General features: G+C 39.4%; 1 protein-coding gene across 3 annotated transcripts in view; it reads right to left on the bottom strand.

Moving 5' to 3' along the window:
• Positions 1-21,876, bottom strand: part of Utrn (utrophin) — a 425,153-nt gene that overhangs the window by 120,338 nt on the left and 282,939 nt on the right. For all 3 annotated transcript variants that reach the window (XM_042693071.1, XM_042692992.1, XM_042693156.1), the window contains 2 exons: positions 10,851-11,023; positions 5,371-5,527 (listed from right to left, as the gene is read on the bottom strand). In XM_042693071.1, coding sequence (XP_042549005.1) covers positions 5,371-5,527; positions 10,851-11,023 — 330 coding nt within the window. The remainder of the gene's footprint in view (positions 1-5,370; positions 5,528-10,850; positions 11,024-21,876) is intronic.

The following is a 21,876-nucleotide window of genomic DNA, read 5'->3' as shown; positions in this document are numbered from 1 at the left end:
AGAGAGCCAAGTTAGTTCAAGAATCAGGTAGAACCAGTAAAGGAAAGGAATGAGTACTGACCACAGACCAGAGCTTAGCCAACAAGACAAACAGGCCCAACAAGTTACAAAGGGGGACATGTAGCTGAGGGCAGGGGGTGGCAGGGCCAGCATGACTTGAGGAGACAGAAGCTGCCTGAAGTAGTCTTTTAAGAGTCTTTCATTATCACGTGTTAGTTTACATATGTCAAAGCACAGACATGTTCATGATACAAGCAGCTGTGTCTGTATCACTTCGCAGATCTCGGTGCGAAGGGAAACATTAAGGGCCCCTTGTTCAAATACTACTAAGAATTTCAAGACAGCCGCAGAGCATTTAAGCAAGCATAAGACCCTTCGAAGTGTGGGTGATGTGTGTGAGCAAAAAAGGCCTGAGAAACTGGGCCTGCGATCACAGCTGTGACTGTGAGAAATCAGAGGCTCTATTGCTTCCAGTTTCAAAGAAACACTTCACTGTTTACTGCAGAATACATGTAGAAAAAAAGCAGTAAGTGATACAATCGTAAGGAGAATCCGCTAGAATGTAATTTACACTTTTCCCTTTCAACTTGCTTCCAAAGCTAAATCAGCAGATATAGATCTGAAGTCATTACACTTAGGATATAAAAAAAAGGGCAGAGAAGTCATTAAATTTGATAGTACTAATAAAACTACAAGAAAAAAAAGAGAAAGAAATCATCTGACTTCCCATTAGTAGGCAGACAATCTTTTTTTTTTTTTTTTTAATTTCCCTCATAGTGCTGTAAAAGTTTTTTGGTTTGTGTTTCTAAACAGACAGTTAATATATAAATCTATTTTGGTTCCACCCCACTGACATAAAAAATAAAGCTTAAAGAACATTCTGCATGAATGATAACACTGAGACAGGAATCCTTCTAGCTTCTCACAGCAATAAAGCAGTCTTCTTGCCTGTACTCTTTGAAGATATATTCACACATGACTGCCTCTTTCCATCCAGCAAATACATGCTGTACCTTCCTTTAAAAGCAAATGCTATCATCCAGCAGGCAAACAACTATATATGGTACTTTTAATTATCAGGCACTGTATTAGGCATGGGCCATGTATGCTCTAAATGTAAGGGGAAAGGGAAATATGCAACATCTCTTGCTCTATTGCACACTCTGACACATTTGAGAATGCTCTTCAGTGATTTCTTCCTTATTGCAAGGTCTCTCAGCTCAAAGAGCTTCTTGTTCTGTACAGCCTTTCATGCTTCTCTAATACAAGAGGATCCGTCTAGGCTTCCGTGTCTCTACTGGAGGGTCTGGATGTCCCAGATTCTAGACAAGGAGCTCCACAAAAGCAAGAATCATCTAATGAACACATGCATGCTCAGTACCTAGCAAAGCAGGTGGCAGACATCTCAAGGAAAAGATGGTCTGCCAGTCAGGGAAACCATCTCTGGGCTAAGTGCATTGGAGAAGCAGTTCATGTGGATGGAGCTGGCTGGTGTAAACTATTCCTCACCTATCTCGCCTTGCTGTCTACTCTTCGTTTCATCCTCAAGGAGTGATGGCTAGCAGATGAGGCTCCCTCAAACTCCTTGAAATAGGGAGTTCCTGAGGCTCTTCAGAGGGAGGTGCAGCTGCACCGATCCATCTTAGTGGACACGACCAGGAACTGACAAGCAAATGAGGAGAGGCTGGGAGGCCTCGTGAGCCCGTGCCTCACTAGCAGAAGTGCCGCTCCATGACTGCTCAGCCAGCTGTAGGCAGCTAAGAAGAAGTCAATACAAGAGGCAAAGGTTGGGAAGGAACTTGGAATCCATTGCTGAGAAATACACAAAAAGACTAATGTGCCACAATAGGGAACCTCCTAACACAGCAAGATCTCAAAATGACAGGTTTTCGGGTAGTCTTAGATGACTTTAACAGGAGAAAAAGCCCTGGACTCACCCCTACCACACTCCCACACACACTCACAGAGAAAGGGGCCTTCACACACAAATATGCACAACCGAAATTTAATGGTCAAGTGGTTTTCTTCACGGCAGTATTACAATTTATTTTAATAAGTAAATTTTGTAATTTATCTTGGCAATTCAGTGAAGACCCAAGTGTCCTGACTTTTATATAATCGGGCTTGAATATAAAATTAAATTGGGTTAAGCAAAGGACAGTACCGCCCAGCGGGAAAGGACACACATTATAGAGAAAAAAATCATGCCTAAATCATGCAATTTAATTACTCTTGCTGATTTGCTTTTTTAAAATCAAAGAATCAAAATAACAACATATCCTTTCCAACCTTTCTCCACCTCGGGCCTGTACACTCCCACAACGCTCCATGACCCTGCTTTCATTTCTCATTTCATTTACCATGGATATATAATATATTAATATATTAATATAATATTATTATAATATAATTATTATATTATATATTATATATATTATAAAATAATTATATTAATATATTAATATAATATTATTATCGTATTATTAATACGATAATAATCTTTTAGCTGTGCAAAGGAGTTGCCGTTTAACAAAGCAGTTTGGGAGTATAGTATCTGGATCACTGTCACCCCTTCTTTCTCAACCATCCCTTTCCTACTCGCCCCTTCCTTCACTCTTCTTACATTTGTTGGATATACATTGGATTCTTATCTGTATTTTCCCTGTCTTCTCTTCATTCATCTACCCCTTTCTCCTTGATCTTACCCATCCCTAACCAGTAACCACCTCCTGGTGCCTTTTACTACTCAGACTCTGGCGAGAACTCGGTTTATTTATTTATTTTTTTTTGGTGTTGGTGATGAACGCAGAGCCTCAGACATGCTAAGCAAGCCCTCCACCACTGTTTAACCATACCTCCAACCCCAGTGCAGACTCACTGGTGACTAGAATAATACCTAGTATGTGTAAGTCACTAAACAAATAAATGAACTGGCATTAATTCTCTGCAGCATCAGTCGTTTTACCTTTATTAAAGGGTTGAAGTATAACAGTGGCATACAAGGCTCTAGGACAAAGTGAAATAAAACTTAAATCCACGAACCCTCACTGTGACCGGGAATACAAGACAGCCGTGACTGAGTGCGAAGGCTGGTGTGCCTTCCCAAAATAAGGCCAAGGTTGCCAGGAGAACATAATTTCATGCCTCAAGGTTTGGGTTTTAATCAAAGCTTGTTACAGGTGCTCCGAGGCAGCTTTTATTCTGTATAGAACACTGCCATTTGAAGAGCTTTGTATGATTGTATTTCCTCACTAATACCAAAACCCACAAATGGGAATATGAATAATTAATAGAAAAAAAACTTGAGTGTCATAAATCGGGAACTTAGTCTTTCATTATTTTACATACCACACACACAGAGACAATATCTCCCTTTTTCTTATTTTCAGAGACATTTATTATGCTCTCTTTTCAAGTAGAAAAGGTATAACTTAACTTGCAATTTCTAATTGTATAGTTATAGGGTTCAGCATAAAACAAATTTAAGGAGGGTTGTATCATTCCTTATTAGAGCAATTTATTAAACAGATGAGATCTTCCTTTAGGGAAAACATGTGTTACTGTTTGCCACTTTTCAAATTGGAACAGAATTATAGTACTACATTGAAATGTATAGATTTACAATGAGAACTTATACTGCATTCAGACAGTAAATAATACAATAAAAGAAGATAACATGCAATATATTCAGGAAATAGTATAAAGGAATCTCATAAATTATGGGAAATTTGTAAGAACACAATGATTGAAGAATTTGTCTTTTGACAACATTTCAACATCTGTTTGCCAAAGCATAAATATAAAGAGAGGCTAGAATAACTGTGAGTTAAAGAAAAATAAGACATAAAATTATCTTAAATGCTACTGTCTTCATTTGCTATAAAACCTAAATCTACCCTTATTTTTGTTGTTGTTGTTCTTGTTGTTTTTGTTGGTCATGGAACTTGAACTCTGGACTTGGACACTGTCTCTTAGTTCTTCAGCTCAAGGCTAGAGCTCTACTACTTGAGCCACAGCGTCACTTCCAGTTTTCTGAGTGGTTTATTGGAGATAAGAGTCTCACAGATTTTCCTGCTCAGGCTGGCTTTGAACTGCAATCCTCAGATCTCAGCCTCCTGAGAAGCTAGGATTACAGGTGTGAGCCACTGGCACCTAGCTATTCTTATTTTTTAATCACAAGTTTTTATTTTTTATAACATTCATTTAATATAGACAAGATGGTACTTTCTAGATTTTTGTACTTTGGGAGTGTTTGGGGGGGGGGGGGTGTCTATTTTTGGTTTTGTTTTTTAATGATTCAGGGGACAAAACCCAGTTTCTCCAGCATGCCAGGCAAGGTTAGTTACCTCCCAGGCTTATTTTGTAGTTCAAAGTCGTTAGTTTGTAATTTTTAAAATATATTTTGATATTAATCCTTTATTAAGATATGTCATTTGTAAATTTTTTTTTTTTTTGTCGGTCGTGGGGCTTGAACTCTGGGCCTGGGCGCTGTCCCTCAGCTCTTCAGCTCAAGGCGAGCGCTCTACCACTTGAGCTACAGCGCCACTTCCGGTTTTCTGGTGGTTTATTGGAGATAAGAGTCTCCCGGTCTCTCCTGCCCGGGCTGGCTTTGAACCGCGATCCTCAGATCTCAGCCTCCTGAGTAGCTAGGATTACAGGCGTGAGCCACCAGCGCCCGGCTCATTTGTAAATATTTTCTCCCATTCTTAACTTGTAAATCTTTAAGTCTCTAAGACTTCTGAACTTAAGATTAAAGTAAGTTATACTCTAAATTTTCCCCAATACAATGTTAAATTTCCAAAATCTATGAGAAAGTTAGATAAATTTCATGATGTGCTAAAAGCAATATTCTCCCTCAGATACTTATATTATTTGACAAATTTTAGTGAAATATGAAGAAACTTCATAATATGAAAAAAAAAAAAAAAAGCAGTAAGTGAAATTTTAAGTAAATGCCTGTTTCAGGTGCTAATGGCTCACACCTGTAATCTCAACTCCTTGAGGAGGCTGAGATCTGAGGACTGTGGTTTGAAGCTAGCCCAGGCAGGAAAGCCGGGGAGACTCTCTTATCTCCCATTCACCACCAAAATCTGGAAGTAGAGATGTGGCTCCAGTGGTAGAGTGTTAGCTTTGAGCACAAAAGCTCAGTTACAGTGCCTAGGTCCAGAGTTCAAGCCCCAGGACCAGCACAAAAACAAATAAATGAATGAATCAATCAATGAATAAAATAAATGCCTAAATACTGACAGTTTAGAGGGAGAAGGGAAGATTGCCATTGTGCTATGATCAGCCTAACTTTGATATTTACCTAGAATTTTATTAGAAATAGTTACCAAACCTAAGGAACCCCACCAGAGATGGTCCACTCACTTTACAATGGTCATACTGGAGCTGTAAGGCTGGAACATCCCCTCCAATAGGCATCTGTTTCTTAAGCTCTTCGTCTTTCATATTCAGCCATTTGATCAGTTCTTCTAACGACACCAGGAGCCTGTTCCATTTCTCTGCACTAGCCTCCAAATGGGCCCTGTTGAGAAAGAATGAGGATCACATTAAGAGATCTGAACCGATGATGAACCTAACTGAGATGAACCTAACCTTGTTACCCAACAGTTTCCAAGGGGAATGAAAGAGACGAGGGAAGAAGATGACTCTCTCTGAGGCAAGCCTCACAGAAAAACTCTATTGACCTTACTTCCTCTGCGCTCATTCACAACCTCCCACCTGTCCTGATGGTCGCCATCTCCATCAATCTGTGCCTCTGCTGAGTAACACCAAACCAATCAACTGTCTCACATAGGTCACGGATTTCTTTTTGTGCACATCTAATCTACTTGAGCCTTTCTCTGAAAACCAGAAGCTCTTCTGTATTTAATTCAAACAAATATTCTCACAACCATTGTATCAGAGCTCCCAGACAACAGATATTCAACAGCCTTGGAAGTCTTTGTTACTTTGTAACAAAGTTCATATCCTCAGAAGAGCAAACGGAAATGTCTCATCTCCCCTTCATCTCTAGTTAGATACTGTATTCACACAGTTATATATAAAAGGTGAATTAAGATTGCAGTAGATTCCAAGTGGATGATATAAAACCAACTCTTCGTATTCTATATCATATTTATAAAGGCCAGATAAATAATTCACAATTACAAAATGAAGTTCAAAGCATTTTATAGTTCTCTGAGAGTTGTATGATTAGAAACACACTCATTACCTTACTCATGTAACTGTAACCCCTCTGTACAGTATTTTCAGAATAAAAAACTTACTAAAAAATAAAAAAAAAGAAACCTACTTTCTTGCATCTTCTATTGCTTCTGCTTGCTCCATGGTACTCTGACTAGCCTTACTTTGCAAAAGTATGCTTTCACAAGGTCCTGACTCTGCTTGAGCTCCAGCTTTTCTTTCATCCTGTTAATTAATTTTAGGCCAAATATGTAATTAGCTTTCTCTGATAAACAATAATTTTACTTGTCACAGAGCATGGCTAAGTAATTTTCATTATTTTAATTGAAAACTCTTTCTGCACCTACAAGCCATTATCCAACAAATACCTTTGACAAAGCTTTTGCCATTTTCTTCCCATATTTTTCAATACAAAAAACAACTAGAATCAAAGGTCGCTGGTCAGCCAGGGAAGACTTAAATGTCTGTGTGCAAATCACTTATGCACCTAGCCTCACATCTTATTTAAATTTGGTACTGTCTTCAGCATTTGTAGCTTCATTCCTTAATATCTGAGATGCAAATTTAGTTTCCTTTGAATTTCAGGTGCACAAACTTATTGAAGAGCACACAACTATCTTTCCCAATACAGTTAACACTTGAGTGCACAGGAATAATAAAGCTGATCATTGAGCCCTATGGCTTTAGTTCCCAAAGGACTACCTACAAAGATGAAGGAAATACTTTTTACAAGAGATGCTGACGTGGCTTTGAAATAACAAAGAAAAACACCGATGTGTGTGTGTTTCTCCTGCATCATTGCTTTCCCATAGTAAAAATTAAGTTCATCTGGCAGAATCTTTGGCAAATCTGTTCTGGTTATTCTCCAACAGATTACACCTCTGTGTTTAGTGGATTACTACCATATGCTCAACTAAATGCATGCTTCCGTGGGTAGCCTTCAGTCTTCCAGCTTCTTATGAATTCTTTCATCTTTCAAGATGAAAGCTTTTTCGTGGGCAGTGAGTTGAAGGCTTTGTAAGAAGAAACTTTACATTTGTGTTTGGCTTAGCTGAACTCCATCAATGTTATTATAAACATGTTGAAGCTTAAATCTCCTCAAGACCACAGACAACAGGCCATCCATCAGGTTTTCCGAATCCTTGCTTAAAACATTACTTTATCTAAGACATCACATTTATTTATAGCTACTCAGGGTTTTTTTTGTCTTTTTCCACAGTTGACTTTATCCTTATTTCTTAGTTGTTCCAGTTCATTCTTTAGATGCTTGATGTCTAAAAAATAATAGATCCATTCACTGGCTACATTATCCTCCTAAAACAGAATATAAAATATGAATATGCTTCCCAAAATGTACCCCCTTTTAAGAAGGAATTCATTTTTACAACTTTCTAAGTTCCACAACTTTTTAAGTGACTTATATTTAAAGTGCAAAAAAGTTGTTACAAGATAAAGATCCATAAAAGTGATATTTCATTCAAATATAGTACAAACAAGAATGATGGAGGGAACTACTGAGTAATTTATGTTATAAATCATCCCAAGTCCCTATCCTTTAAAGAAACCATCTCCAAAGAGTATAACAAACAACTCAAATTCAGAGGCAGCAAAGAGATGTTAGCTCTTATTGTGTAAGGACAACACAAAAATAAGCTTGACTTTCTGATTACAAAATATAAGTACTTTTTAATTTCTGGTAAAACTCACAGATTATAAATTGGGTCATAATGAAAGAAAAAGATCTTCATTAATCCAAGAGTAAAGGTGATATTAAAAGAAGACCATTCCTCCTTCCCAAGACAAGAATTAAGACCTACCAAGAAAAAAGAGTCAAGTCTTTAGAATCCAGCCTGAATGTGCTGAACAAACACTAAAGCTATGTTCTGGGTATAGTAGCCACTAGACACATACGACTATTTAAATCAAAATTTAGGCTCATTAAAGTGCATAAGGTTGGCGACCCAGTTCATCCATTGCAATAGGCACATTTTAAGTACTCAATATGCCACACATGGCTGGTTGGTACTCTACTGATCAGAGCAGATAGAGAATGTTTCTGTCACTGCAAATCTTTTTGTTGGGAAGGGCTGCATCAGAGGAAATAGAATGAGAAAGGTTTCTCACATCTTTTTGAGTTTTATAATATAGTTAACAAAATTAACTATTTAAGGCTAAAAGAGATTACAATCACACTTTAAAATGTGGTAACCTTAAATGCACATGATGATATTAATGGTTAATTTAAAAAGATGGCGTGCATTTTTAAGAGGTTCATCAAAGAAAAGGAAGAGAGAATGTTTTTTGTTGTTGTTGTTGTTTTTTTTTGTTTTTTTTTTTTGTTTTGTTTTTTTGCCAGTCAGGGTCTGGGCACTGTCTCTGAGCCAATTTGTGCTCAAGGCTAGCACTCTACCACTTGAGCCACAGCGCCACTTACAGCTTTCTCTGAGTAGTTTCTTGGAGGTAAGAGTCCCATGGAATTTTCTGCCCAGACTGGCTTCAAACCATGAGCCTCAGATCTTAGCTTCCTAAGTAGCTAGGATTACATGCATGAGCTACCAGCATCTAGCAAATTTTATCTTTGAGCTCTATTTTCATTAGATTTGACAACTTCCCTGGCCTTGAAAACCATATTTTAATAAGAATCTGTATTAAAACATCATTAAAACTTATAGGTGAGGGCTGGGAAGGTGGCTGGCTCAGTGGTAGAGCGCTTGCCTTGCATGCCAGAGGCCCTGGGTTCGATTCCTCAGCACTACATAAGCAAAAAGAAAAAAGCCAGAAGTGGTGCTGTGGCTCAAGTGATAGAGAGCTAGCCTTGAGCTGAAGAGCTGAGGGACAGCGCCCAGGCCCAGAGTTCAGGCCCCACAACCGGACCTCCCCCCCCCCCCCCAAAAAAAAGCTTATAGGTGAATATTTAATTAACATTATCTTACATTCAGTAAATTTAACATAAACATTTAAGCATTAAACATAAACATTAAAACATTAGCATATTTTCAATTCACATTTTCCCAGTGAATATAAAATATTGTCAGTGTCTGATAATATTAATCTAGTTGAAACTTAGAAGTGTCTTCTTTTTCTGATGTAAGTGAAATATACATCAGAATGTATTGTTTATTAGACTGCTAGAATATTTGGCACATTGAATTTCAATGCTTAAAATATTCCAGGGTCATCTAAAAACACTACAAAGTAGTATTTTAGATTCCAGACAAGATTGTTACATTGTTGCAATGACCATATGGTGAGCAAAGTAGGTACTGCCTATCAATCTTTTATAAAAGACATGGTATATAAATATTCAATGATCATCGGCAGATATCCTCTTTCCTGAAAAACTGAAGATAAATTAGGGAGAATATTCTCTGCCCAAGGTAACAGCAACTTTAGCACAATTAAAACACAATCAGAGCCGGGCGCTGGTGGCTCACGCCTGTAATCCTAGCTACTCAGGAGGCTGAGATCTGAGGATCGCGGTTCAAAGTCAGCCCGGGCAGGAGAGACCGTGAGACTCCTATCTCCAATAAACCACCAGAAAACCAGAAGTGGCGCTGTAGCTCAAGTGGTAGAGCGCTCGCCTTGAGCTGAAGAGCTGAGGGACAGCGCCCAGGCCCAGAGTTCAAGCCCCACGACCGACAAAAAAAAAAAACACAATCAGAAACACAAAACCTGTTAGGTGTTATATTCTCTAAGGAGCAGAATGAATGGTCTCATCCTCAAAAAACAACAAAGCCAGGATATCTGCACCCAGGGAAGTTTGGAAGCATGGAGCCTCCATAGGTTTCCTGGCCTTGCCTCAAATCTCTCTCTCCACTTTATTATTTTTTTCTAGAGAAACTCCTTCCCCTGTCATAACACCAAGTAAATGCTAATTCTGGCCAGACTGAATATCTTGACTTCCAAACCTCCTGGCTCTGAATAATTCGCCAAGGTCTTTTCCTCAGGTTCATGCTATTTAATATTATTCTCTCCAAATGCAGAACCATCAACTTCCCATTTTAGTGCCCATAAGAGATATTTCATCCCATTGAATCCATCTTCTAGCTGGACATAAAAACAACAACAACAACAACAACAAATTTTAAAAATCCAATGAAGTCAAGCAACTTCAATAGCAAGAGTCAAAAGAATCTAGATTTAAATTCGAACATAATCCTGTGTTACTTAACAATAGGAATACATTCTAAGAAACACACCATAGGTCACTTTTGTCAGTATGCTAACATCACTGAGTGGACTTAGGCAAACTGAGATGGCTGCAACCCACAGGGCAATATAATTTTATGGGACCACCCACCGTATGTGCAATTGGCCATTGATGGAAATAACGCTGTGCGACACCCTGACTGCATCCAATAAAGTAAGGCTTGTAAAGGTCCAAATATAGTATGTAGCAAAGGTAAATACTCAGTAAAGAGCAGGTGTTAGTGATATTACTGCTATTAGCATTATGAGGTGTACAATATGATATGAACATGTGGGAACAGTCAGGTACAAGGGGCAGAGAGCACTGGACATAATGGTGCTAGAACAATAACTTGCAAGAAAACAGTCTTTGCATTTGAACCTTTAGAGAGAATGGCTCTGGAGATGGACTGCCTTTTCCATTTCAGATACGCAAAAAATGTAACCCTCCTTTTGGCTATGAGTATTCTGACCTGATGCTAGCCGATTTTGCTTTCAAGTCATTCCATCTTTGGTTCATGTCGTCCAGTCGATGTTGAAGCATAGTAGCCTCTTCAGAATTCCCCAGGGCTTTTACCATCTTCTGTCTGTTTCCATCAATGCTTTTAAATATGTCATTATGGGCATCAATTTCTGCCTGGATGTCCTGAAGAGAAAACAGAGAGAGAATGTAAATGTTGGGATTAGGGTCAACACTAAATGGGCTTCTATATAGAACTTGTTTTTTCTTTTATATTTGCAGATGGGCTTTCAAGCAAAATACTCCATGTTGCCTTATATGATACACAACAAATTCAAGTGTTTCCAATACTCTCACATGGAAAATTATAGCCCTAAATTCTTCAATACATTGATTCATAGACCATGTTATAATCTAAATTTCATGCATCAGGTAATTACATGCTAGGCGTTTCAATTCAATGAGCAATATTTGAAATTTTGTATAAGTGTTATTTCCAAATTATTGAATTGTGCATAACATTCAAACAATATTTTCTTCTCTTGACACATGGGCATAACTTACCTTGACATATAAAGTTTTACACAGTTCATTAAAATATTACATAGGCTTAAATGTTTTTTTAAAATATTTTGACATATTTGCTAATAGTTTGCCCTTACAATATTATAAAATTGATCTGAAATTTTGAAGAATGGACTTTCTCATTCACATGTTACTCTATTCATGGTTCTATTATAGAAACCCAAACTGACTAAAACAGCCTCTTTCTTCTGAAGTTTTTCCAACTCTTTGTGAGCATGGTAAAATTTAAATATTCAGATTGTGTTTTACTGATTTAAAATTAATTTCTGATAAGTACCCATGGATTTTATCAAGAACCAAGGCAGAGAGACCTCCTTCTAAGTGACTGTTCTTCCACTGCCCGCAGACATACAGGAGCAAGCGACATCTGTGGGAGGGCCGCATGTAACTACTGGTATACTCTAATACTCTGATTAGGAGGTTTAAAAAAATGTCAAGGCTGGGGCTGGGAAGGTGGCTCAGTGGTAGAGCACTTGCCTTGCATGCTCAAGGCCCTGGGTTCGATTCCTCAGCACCACATAAGAAAAAAGCCGGAAGTGGTGCTGTGGCTCAAGTGGTAGAGTGCTAGCCTTGAGCTGAAGAGCTGAGGGACAGCGCCCAGGCCCAGAGTTCAGGCTCCACAACCGGACCCCCCCCAAAAAAAAAAATGTCAAGGCTCTAAGACCATTCCTGATGGGATCTGTGATGCTAACTTGACACTAACGGGATCAGATATAGAGAGAATATGAGATGAACCCAGAACGTGATGAATGATTCCTACAATATTTACCTTCCAAATTCGGAAACCCACTGATCTCTAAGGTTATCTGATCCCCAAGACAAGGCCCAGTCAAGTTCAGGGCAAAAGGTGCTTTGTACATCCAGAAGGCCTACCCCTGGGTAAGAGCTGAGACTGCGGGATGTTCTGCGTGCCACTAGAAGCTCTATCCTGGAGCAGTGCAGACAGATAGGGCAGCCCAGGAAGAGAATGGGATACAGATTGAACATTCTCAGGCTTAGCCATACTCTGCATTTTGGTTTGGGGATGCTTTAAACAAATTCTCAGTAGTGGGGGAAAAATTATTGAAATGTTTCTTGATATAAAAGAACAAAATAGTTCCTAAAATGTAATTATCTTGTTTTTATGTCTGAAATGAACTTAAAACATCTCAAGATATACATACCAAAGGCTCAGAAGGCAATTTTGCTATGCTATGTAACCATACAGTCACCATCTCCTCAAGAAGCTTCATGAAGCCAGGCACCATGGCTTACATCTGGAACCCTAGCTACTCAGGAAGCTGAGATCTAGGAATCTCAGTTCAAAGCCAGACTGGGCAGAAAAATCTGTAAGACTATTATCTCCATATAACCAGCAAAAAGCTGGAAGGGGAGGCATGGCTGAATTGATAAGAGCACTGGATCTAAGTAAAAAAGCCAAGAAGATCACAAAGCCTAGAGTTGAAGGAAGCGCAGTGACCCATGGGAAAGATGTCACTTCACTCTCTGTTACAGAGGGAACCAGGCCTCAAACTTCCTGTCTATTCCTACACATCATGACCAACGGACCACACCTACAACCACAAGGCAAGCCGAGACCTCAACATCCTGACTTAACATTAGCTATTTTCTTACTTTCACAGTCAAGGGAAGCACAATGACTTTTATTCATAAAACTAGGCATTAGGAAGTTTGGATGCCAAAAGCATGAAGGACATGTGCTTCCTAAAATCAAGGCAGGTGCTGCATTTTCCAATTCAGCAAAGATGATGAGTGGACCAATCTAACCAATCTAGCCAGTGACAATACATAGTCCTCTAAAGCTCACCGTAAGGAACACCAGAAGTGCTTATATAATGTTCATGATGAAATATGATTTTTAATCTTTGGGAAACCCTTGCACATATTAGTCAGAACAGAGTCAGGAAGAATATCAACAACCAGGAAGTTATCAAAGAAATGGAAAACAACATACATTCTTTTATTTAACATTTGTTGGGGGTTTTTTTTTGGCCAAATATGCCCCAGGCTTCCTAAAAACAAAATCATCTGATTATTTCTTCTATGTCCTTATAGTTTTTGTTAGATAGAATGAATCAAATGTAAAATATAATAGACAAGACATACATAGATTAGTGTAAAAACAAATGCAGGAACAAAATTTTATCTTGATTGACTGGCAAATTAGCCACTTAGGTGCCCGAATAAAATAGACAACAAATTGGATGGAAAGGCAATCATTATTCTGTTCAATTTCTTCACTTAAAAAAAAAAAAACCTAATATGAAGAGGGCAAAATCATTTAGAAGCCTGTATTGTTAGGTCCTGTCTACATTTTTATTAGAAATTTAGGCTTAATGAGTGAATCACACTTCTTGGTAGATCACTGGGCACTAAAGCACTGCTTTTAAAGTCAAGATGCCAGCAAGGAGGGTGTGAGATCATGACCTTCTGCATGAAATGCAAAAATAAATTAAAAGTTCCTAAAAGAAGGTTTATTCTTGCTAAATAGCTGGGAGATGTGGCCTGACTGCTGCTTACCTTTGCCACCTGCAAGACCTTCTGCAGGTTTAAAAAAAAAAAAAAAGCATCAAATGGTTACTGATAATTAGTATGGGAATGTAATCCAGTTAGAAGCACAAAGCAATGCTCTTCCAAGCATTTAACACAAGGCAGTCATGTGCACTGAGGGGCCAGAACAAGGTACTCAAGGAGATGAACTAATATCTGAAAACAGGCAAGGAAAATGTCTTGAGGATTCACTTCAAACGGACCTCCATGTAATGCTAACATAACACTGAAGGTTAAGAACTGCCAAGGGTTAGGGGAAAAGGCTTCCTATTTTCCTCTCACTGAAATACCATCAATAGCCTAAGACACAAATTTTCAGAAGAGCCCTCCAGAATATGACTACGAAAGCTAGCTGGGTCTTCTATAAGGAATACCCACTACCCAGACTGAAAACAAAATTCACAAATAAACCAGAAGCTTTTGTTCACTTACTTCCTATATACTTACTTAATCATGAATATTTTAATATCAATGTTGCCCTTAACTGAACACTTCTTCCATGATATAACTAAGAAAGAGAGAGGTCACTACAGATACTCCACAATGGAAATCATAGATTTTTATTTGTTTATAATATTCTCTAATCACATAGTAACTTTAACTGCAGGTAAAAATGCTTCTTCAGATGATAATTAATAGAACCATTTGAGCCCTCTAGCAGGAAATGGAGATTTGTAAGAGTACCACTAGGAACCTTTCAACAACTAAACTGTGTCAGGCTAGATTCATCCTTTCCCCGGGGCCCACTGACACACTTTGGGTTTATTTTTGCAGGGTGTATTTACCTAATACTACATGGCTACGGCAATGTTTCCTCAGAAGGAGCTCTGACCTCACTCCTGAAGGTTAGTAAAACCTCCCTAGTGAGGCTGAGAGCTCTGGCTAACTAAACAAAATTAACCATTAGAGGAAATAAATAAATCCATTATGTTCTTCAAAAGTAAAACAGGATCTCAGAAAAAAAAAAGTCAGTTTAGGATTATCAGACACTTGGCAGAATTATGGCCAGAGGTTTAAGGTTTTATTTTTTATTTTAAAAGAGTCTCATAATAACAATCATTACAGGTTGTTATGTCATATGTTAATATTTGTGAGGTTTCTGAGGTAATGAATTACAATTAATTAATCAATTATTTCAATTGCTTATTGATTCAATTTCTCAATTAACTATTCTATGGAGCTGCAATAACTAACCTCACCGATTTCTATCACCATACTGAATCATTTTGACCAGCATTAGAATCACATTTTCACAAGCAGGTGACAGTAGCCTTTAAAAGTTAAGAAATCAAAGAAACAATGCTCTTTAATCATTATCATGACTATTAATTCATGTAACACAATAGAGAAGAGAATGTCTAGGTACTAAATAGACAAACTCACAATGTACTGCATTTTCAAGACAATTTGAACAAGACAATCTGCCATGATCAAGAGTCAATAAACAAACTACATATTCATTGTCAACATAATAAAAACTACCATTACGCAAAATCTTTCACAAACAAAATATGTTCCAGCCCCTTAACTCCATACCAACTGTTTCTAAAGGACAATAAATCACAGTGAAGAAAACTGTGGCAGCCTCCCTGGGAAGCTATACTCCACATGAGCAGAGTTAGCCCCCACGTGAACACCAGTTTCCTGGGAGCCGTTACTATGTTTCGTGTGGCCAAACTATTGTCTCACCTTAACTCCACAATGAGATTGCACAATCACACCCGAACAGTTGTGACAACCTAGTCGTGAACTGTTACATTTCAAATGTTGAACACTGTGATCCTGGAACACACAATGCCTCCAGTTCTGGCCTGTGTAGAAACAGTTGCTTCTGCCTGCCAACTTCCCAATGTGTCCCCTTACGTCTGCCCAGGTGACACACATGGATGGGTAACAGCACACATACTTGTTTTTTTCCTGAATCTTAAACTCAGGGTTTAAATCCCAGCTGATTTTCATTTCTCTGGGAGAGACTTCACAAACATGCAGGCTCACTAGGACTATCATCCCTCTCATAGTTTCTTCTCCATATCCCATTGTTTAAAACGTCCTTGATTAAGACTATAAACTCGATGAGGGATGTTCTTCCAGTGGTCCATCCCATCCCTATGTTCAGAGGAGTACCTGGAACTTCAGAAACATTTACTAAAAGCTAAATAATAAATCCGCCTTGCAGTGTGCATTTTACTATGTCTCCATCAGACACCTCCATTTTAGAATTACATATTCCTTCTGGCTACTTGGGAGACAGAGATAGGAGGGGATCGCAGTTCAAGGCCAGTTTGGGTGAAAAGTTAGCAGGATTCCCATCTCTACAAACAAGCTGAGTGTGATAATATATGCCTGTCATCCTAGATACTTGAAAAGCAGAGGTGGAAGGTCTGCTGCTGGCCCCAGTGAAAGGATAAGACCCTGAACACAAAGCTTCAGACCCATCTGAAAAACTGAAAGCAAAAACGGGGCTCAAGTGGTAGAGCATTTGTCTAGCAAGTGAATGGCTTTGAGATCAATCCCCAGTACTGGAGAAAAAAATAAATAAATAAATAAATAAATAAATAAAATGAATTACCGATTTTAAACTGAGTGACATAATATAGCTTTTTAATGCCATAATTGTTCTAAAGGTGGCACATGTCATAAAGAAATGCACTTAGTGGTTTCTATATGTGTGTCCACTATGGAACTAACTTCCTCAAAAATCACCAAGAGAATGGTACTACCCAGATGCAAGACAAAATACAAAAAACAACAACAAAAACAAACAAACAAACATAGTATTTTATTATATAATGCAGGGAAGGTTCTGAATGGTCTCATCACATAGAACCAATGATGGCTAACCTAATCAGCTGGGTTGATAGTTTCACAGTGAATACTAAAACAGCACACAGAATCCTGTAATGATGAAATTACTATCTGTCAATTAATTTTTTTTAAATCCAAACCTTTAGAGAACTCCCATGATCAATCCTCTAGTCGCTACAAAAATTAATAAAACTAGACAGCCACTCAAAATGTCACTGAACTGAGGCTTTCCAATGACTCCATTCTTCGTGATGACAAAGCAGAAGAACCCAGTACATAATGCAAATGGCTCCAGAAGACACTAAAGCCATGAGACTTATTTTAAGAAGTATTTTCAACAAGAAAAATAATGAATTAAAATGAGAATAGCAATAAACCTAAACCACACGCTGGATTTCAGAGTGGTACCCTCATGGACCAGCTTTTTTGGGGGGGTAGGGGGAAGGGAGTCGGTCATGGATCTTGCACTCTAGGCCTGGGCGCTGTCCCTCAGCTCTTCAGCTCAAGGCTAGTCCTCTACCATTTGAGCCACAGCGCGGCTTCCAGTATTCTGGTAGTTAATTGGTGCTAAGAGTCTCACAGACTTTCTTGCCCGGGCTGTCTTTGAACCATGATCCTCAGATCTCAGCCTTCTCAGTAGCTCACATGGAGTGGACCAGCTTTTGTCTCTAGTCAGCTGTGAATTTTAACTCTCTGGCTGTCACCCTAAGGCCCACAGTCATAACTGCTCATCCTTCATCACTAGGTTAGAGAATTTGCAGCTGTTTCCTTCCAGGTACATCTGTCACAAGCTCCTCCCCTCTTGGTAAGAAGTTCCTCCTTTCTAGGTACCATTCTGGGGTATGCTTGTTCTTTCCTGATGGGGCTTCCTGGTGGATGGTAAGCTGTCACCTCCTGGGACATCTCCTGAGTTCCTCCAGGAGATAAGAGAAGAATACCAAGTGGACTGCAAGCTGTCCATCCTGTCTACACCAAACACCACAATCCAGCATCACACATTGTAGAACTAGACATCCAATCATCACCAAACCACTGGATTCCTCTAAGAGCCAAACTAGCAAGTAGTCCATCCCTTCCTTCCACAAACTGGGCCTTGAAATTATGTAGCATCTCTGTCTTAATCTGGAAATGTCCATTGCCAGTCTACCACCCCATCGTCGCCATCACTGGAAGGACTACTAAGTTGTTGGCCTCAAATATGTATCAAAATTCAGGTTCCAGTGTCCCAACACTGGCTTCCAGTTTTCTAGCTGAGCCTGAAATGGGCTTCAAAAATCAACTTTTATCTGTGATACCCTAAACATCACCTTGGATATTTATAGTTACTGGCATGAAAAAAGGTGGCATTACTCTGGAGAGCATTCTCTCTAGAACAAGATCACTCACCTCTATGAACAAAAGAGGAGACTAAGAGAGCAGAAAGTAAAGGGATTTCAAATTGCATATGAAAAAATCAGCTACATTCTGCTTCTGAACATCTTCTGTGGCTTTTCTGTTCAAGCAACAGCCTTAGGTCTTTCCCTAGAAACAGCATTATTAGCTTCAGAGTTGCAGAAAAGAAGGTAGTTAAATATAAGAAGTGTGAGGTAGTCAGACCTTCCCAGTAATTCCACCTCCAATCTTCCTGGCCATGAATCCATGTAAAATAAACTCCATATATGAGACCATTTGGTGAAAATACACAAAGGATTATTTTTTTAAATTGACTTGTGTCCCCCACAAAAGTAAGCATATATGGAGAATTTCAGGCTCTGAATTATAGCAAGATTGTTCCCTTGAATTTGTCCTAAGTTTCCAAAAAAAAAAAAATCTCAAGTTAAGCTTTTCACTGATACATACAAATCAGCCAAGTAGATTTCTTCTACTGTCAATCAAAAAACACCAGAATAAGTAAAAAGAAATATGCAGATATTAAGGTTTGGGAGTGCAGAGGAAATATATTAATATAGCCCGAACTTGAAACTGTCAATAAAGTAGCTGGCAGCTGCAGGAAGCAGGTGACTCACCTCTGGAATCTGACCTGAGCTTTAAGACTAATAACAGCAATTACATACAGAAGTTAGACTCCCGCCCACCATTACCTCCTCTCAGGGGGTCTGAGTAATGAATTATTCATGTAACACATGCCCTAAACCCTTTTCAGGAAGAAACTGACAAAGCTACACAAAAACAAGATAACAGACCTCTTCAGGGTCATAAAGTTTTGTCACCTGCTGTTCCCAGCTGCCTTAGGTAAGACATCCTCCTTTCTTTTCCAGGCCCCTTCCCAAGAGGTAAGCCTGCGAACTGTGAACCATCTTTCATCCTCAGGAATGTAGATGTGTAAAAAGCTATTAAAGAGAAAGGCCAAAGTCCACACTGGATTACCAGCACAGTCCACAGCGGTACAAACTGGGGTGTCTGTGGTTGAGAGTTGGGAGCAAGGGAGGAGGCAATACCAGCCAAGGAGTAACTAACTTCTGCCCAGTCTTCCAACTGTCTCAGGAGGCCAGGAAAGATGGCAATCGCTTCAGAAAGGCATCCAAACGTTACAAATGGCATGGTTTTACCTCTTTTTGTTCCTTTGGTAATTATGATTTTTAATAAGAAAAAGCCCATCATTCTTTTAACAGTCCGTGTTCGTCTGGCTGATATATTTGTACTTGCAACAAGGTAAGGGTTCTTCACGGTGAAAAGCCATGGAACACACTCATGACAATGGATAACTTGTTATTGGTGTCCTTATTATTCGTTTAAGGAATGGAAATTGGAAAAGGATTGGTGCTCCACATCTAAAGCTGGAGGGGGCCAGGGGCCCTTGCATGGTGCGTGGAGGTTTTCTGTTTTGCTTGACTGTAAATGTAGGATAGCATTTGGCAGGCTAGACTTACCCTGCCGTGTGCCAGGAGTCTTCCTATAGAAAAGAAAAGTCCTAAATGAACAATAGCTAATCTAAGCATTAGAGTCCCACAGGGCTGTCACACACGTAAAGGAGACAAGCACTCAGATAGAAAGGGAAAGCTGAGGTGTGCCTGTAGGTCCTCACCCTGATGCGGCTTGTCCTGCGGCTCAGAACTGGAATGGGACAGGAGAGCAGGCAGACTGCAACCAGAGATAAACAAGCCTACAGAGTCTGGAAAACAACCCACACCTGATGAAGTCAGACTTTTGGCATCCAAACCCAGTGTTTGTTGCTGGGTTTAGTTATTGCTTTGTTTCCTCCCCTCAAATAAGTTCCAATTAAATCACCATCACCACACGACTTAAAATACAAATAATCTCTTCTGATGTGGAATTCTAAAACTGACAGGCATCAGATGCCTTCTGACCGAAGGAATTGCTTTCCTTAAATGAAACATTTTTTAAAAATTTCAAAGAGGGTCTCAAAATGAACACTTTTATGTTCTTATAAACAACATTAAAGAACCCAGGAGGCTACAGAGTGAGATGCTACTGAAATGCATATTTTTAAGCAAAAAAAGAGAAGAGGGGGAAGAAGAGGGAAAAAAGGGGTGGGGGGAAAAGTACATTCCTGAAGTTTGTGCTTGCATACCTTTTCAAATTTTGTCAGCAATTCCCGTAAGCTGAAGTTCAGACCAATCATCGTCCTACATCTTTCTGGCAAACTTCCTTCGGACAACAGCGTTCAACTTCTAAAAGCCGTATCTTTTCTGGCTATACTTTAAAATCCTTTGTAAAATCCTTTACAAGCCTTGCCCTTGAGCTATGGTCCATGAGCAGCAATAGCAGTGTGAGCTGGGACATCTTAGCCACTTCACCGTGGGTCCGTTTTTTCATGGACTTCGCAGCACACAAGGCATAGACCTGTTCCTGTGTTTTCTGGAAGCCGAGTGCTGGGAGACTGGCATGCTCTCCTTTTTCTCTGGGAAATCCCAGGACCCCCTCCTGCTCACCTCACTAATGACCTGCAGGCCACCACTTTTCTCTACTGGGTCCAGGCTTAAAATTTGGTCTCAATTACATGCAAGGGGGGTGGGAGGGAAGCAGCAGCAGCTATAGCCTGGAAACTTGAAAGAGAAAAAGGGTCAAAAAAAAAGAAAAAGAAAAAAAGAGCCAAGTATTACCAACTTCTTCCATGCAGACTGGTTTCAGAAAGAGGAGAGGAAAAAAAAAAGTCCTGGTAAAAAGCCAGTTTTCAGAAAAGCATGACTTCTGGAGAGTTCCAACACGGAGTGTCCATCTCTTAAGCTTTAAGAAACTCCAAAACTTTGCATGAGGGAGACCACCACGGGTTTCCCACTCTGCCAGACACACCCAGCAGGCCGGGTTGCTATGGTAACCATAAAGCTAGTTTCCGTCCATTTCTCCAGTTCTGCCCAGGCCTGTGAGATGCTGTGGTCAAGGCAGCAGAACTAAAAGTTTAAAAAGTTGTTCTGTATCTTTCTGGAGAAAAGTGCTCAGAGCAACGACTCCCTCATGATCCTCCCCTGTAGGGTCTGAACGGAGGAGAGCAGTCAGTCAGCTCCACAGCTCCCCAGGCTGATCTGAGAGCAGTGTGGTAATCTAAGTCTCTCTCCAGCAGTTGTTTATTATTTTAATCAGCATCCTCCTTTTCCACCACCCCTTGCACAGTTTGAAGTGCAGCTCACTCCCACTTCCTGGAGGCCGCCCAGCCCCAAACTTCAGTACAGTATCTCTTACATTGTCTCAATCCTGAATGGAGAACAGATACACACACACACACACACACACACACACACACACACAACACACACACCCCTTCAGGGGCCACCCAGGGAAAGCAAAGGGAGTGGATGTCTGACACGTATTACAAGTCACAAAAGAAAGCAGGTGTGATTAATTTTTATTATTTAAAGATAAAATGATGAGGAAAATACCTTTCAAAGAAAAGTTGTTTGATCTCCCTAAAACCACTAAAAGTCATTCAGTCTGTTCTCAGGGGGGAATTTTCTTGTTTCTGATGCAAAAATTCACATGCCAAAAGAATTACATGTAACAGCCCAAAGGATAAAGTCTTTGTAATGAGATTGTGGTCACAATTCCAAAGCAACTATGATGTTTTTGGTATTGCATAGCTATTTAGAACACAAGGCTAAGTATGGCAAAGGAATGTCCAAATGAAAGGTATTGCTCTAGTG

Source organism: Dipodomys spectabilis, unplaced genomic scaffold (assembly GCF_019054845.1).
Source record: "Dipodomys spectabilis isolate Male_0828 unplaced genomic scaffold, ASM1905484v1 ptg000001l, whole genome shotgun sequence".
In the NCBI taxonomy this organism is placed as follows: Eukaryota; Metazoa; Chordata; class Mammalia; order Rodentia; family Heteromyidae; genus Dipodomys; species Dipodomys spectabilis.
This window is presented reverse-complemented; position numbering and strand designations above follow the sequence as displayed.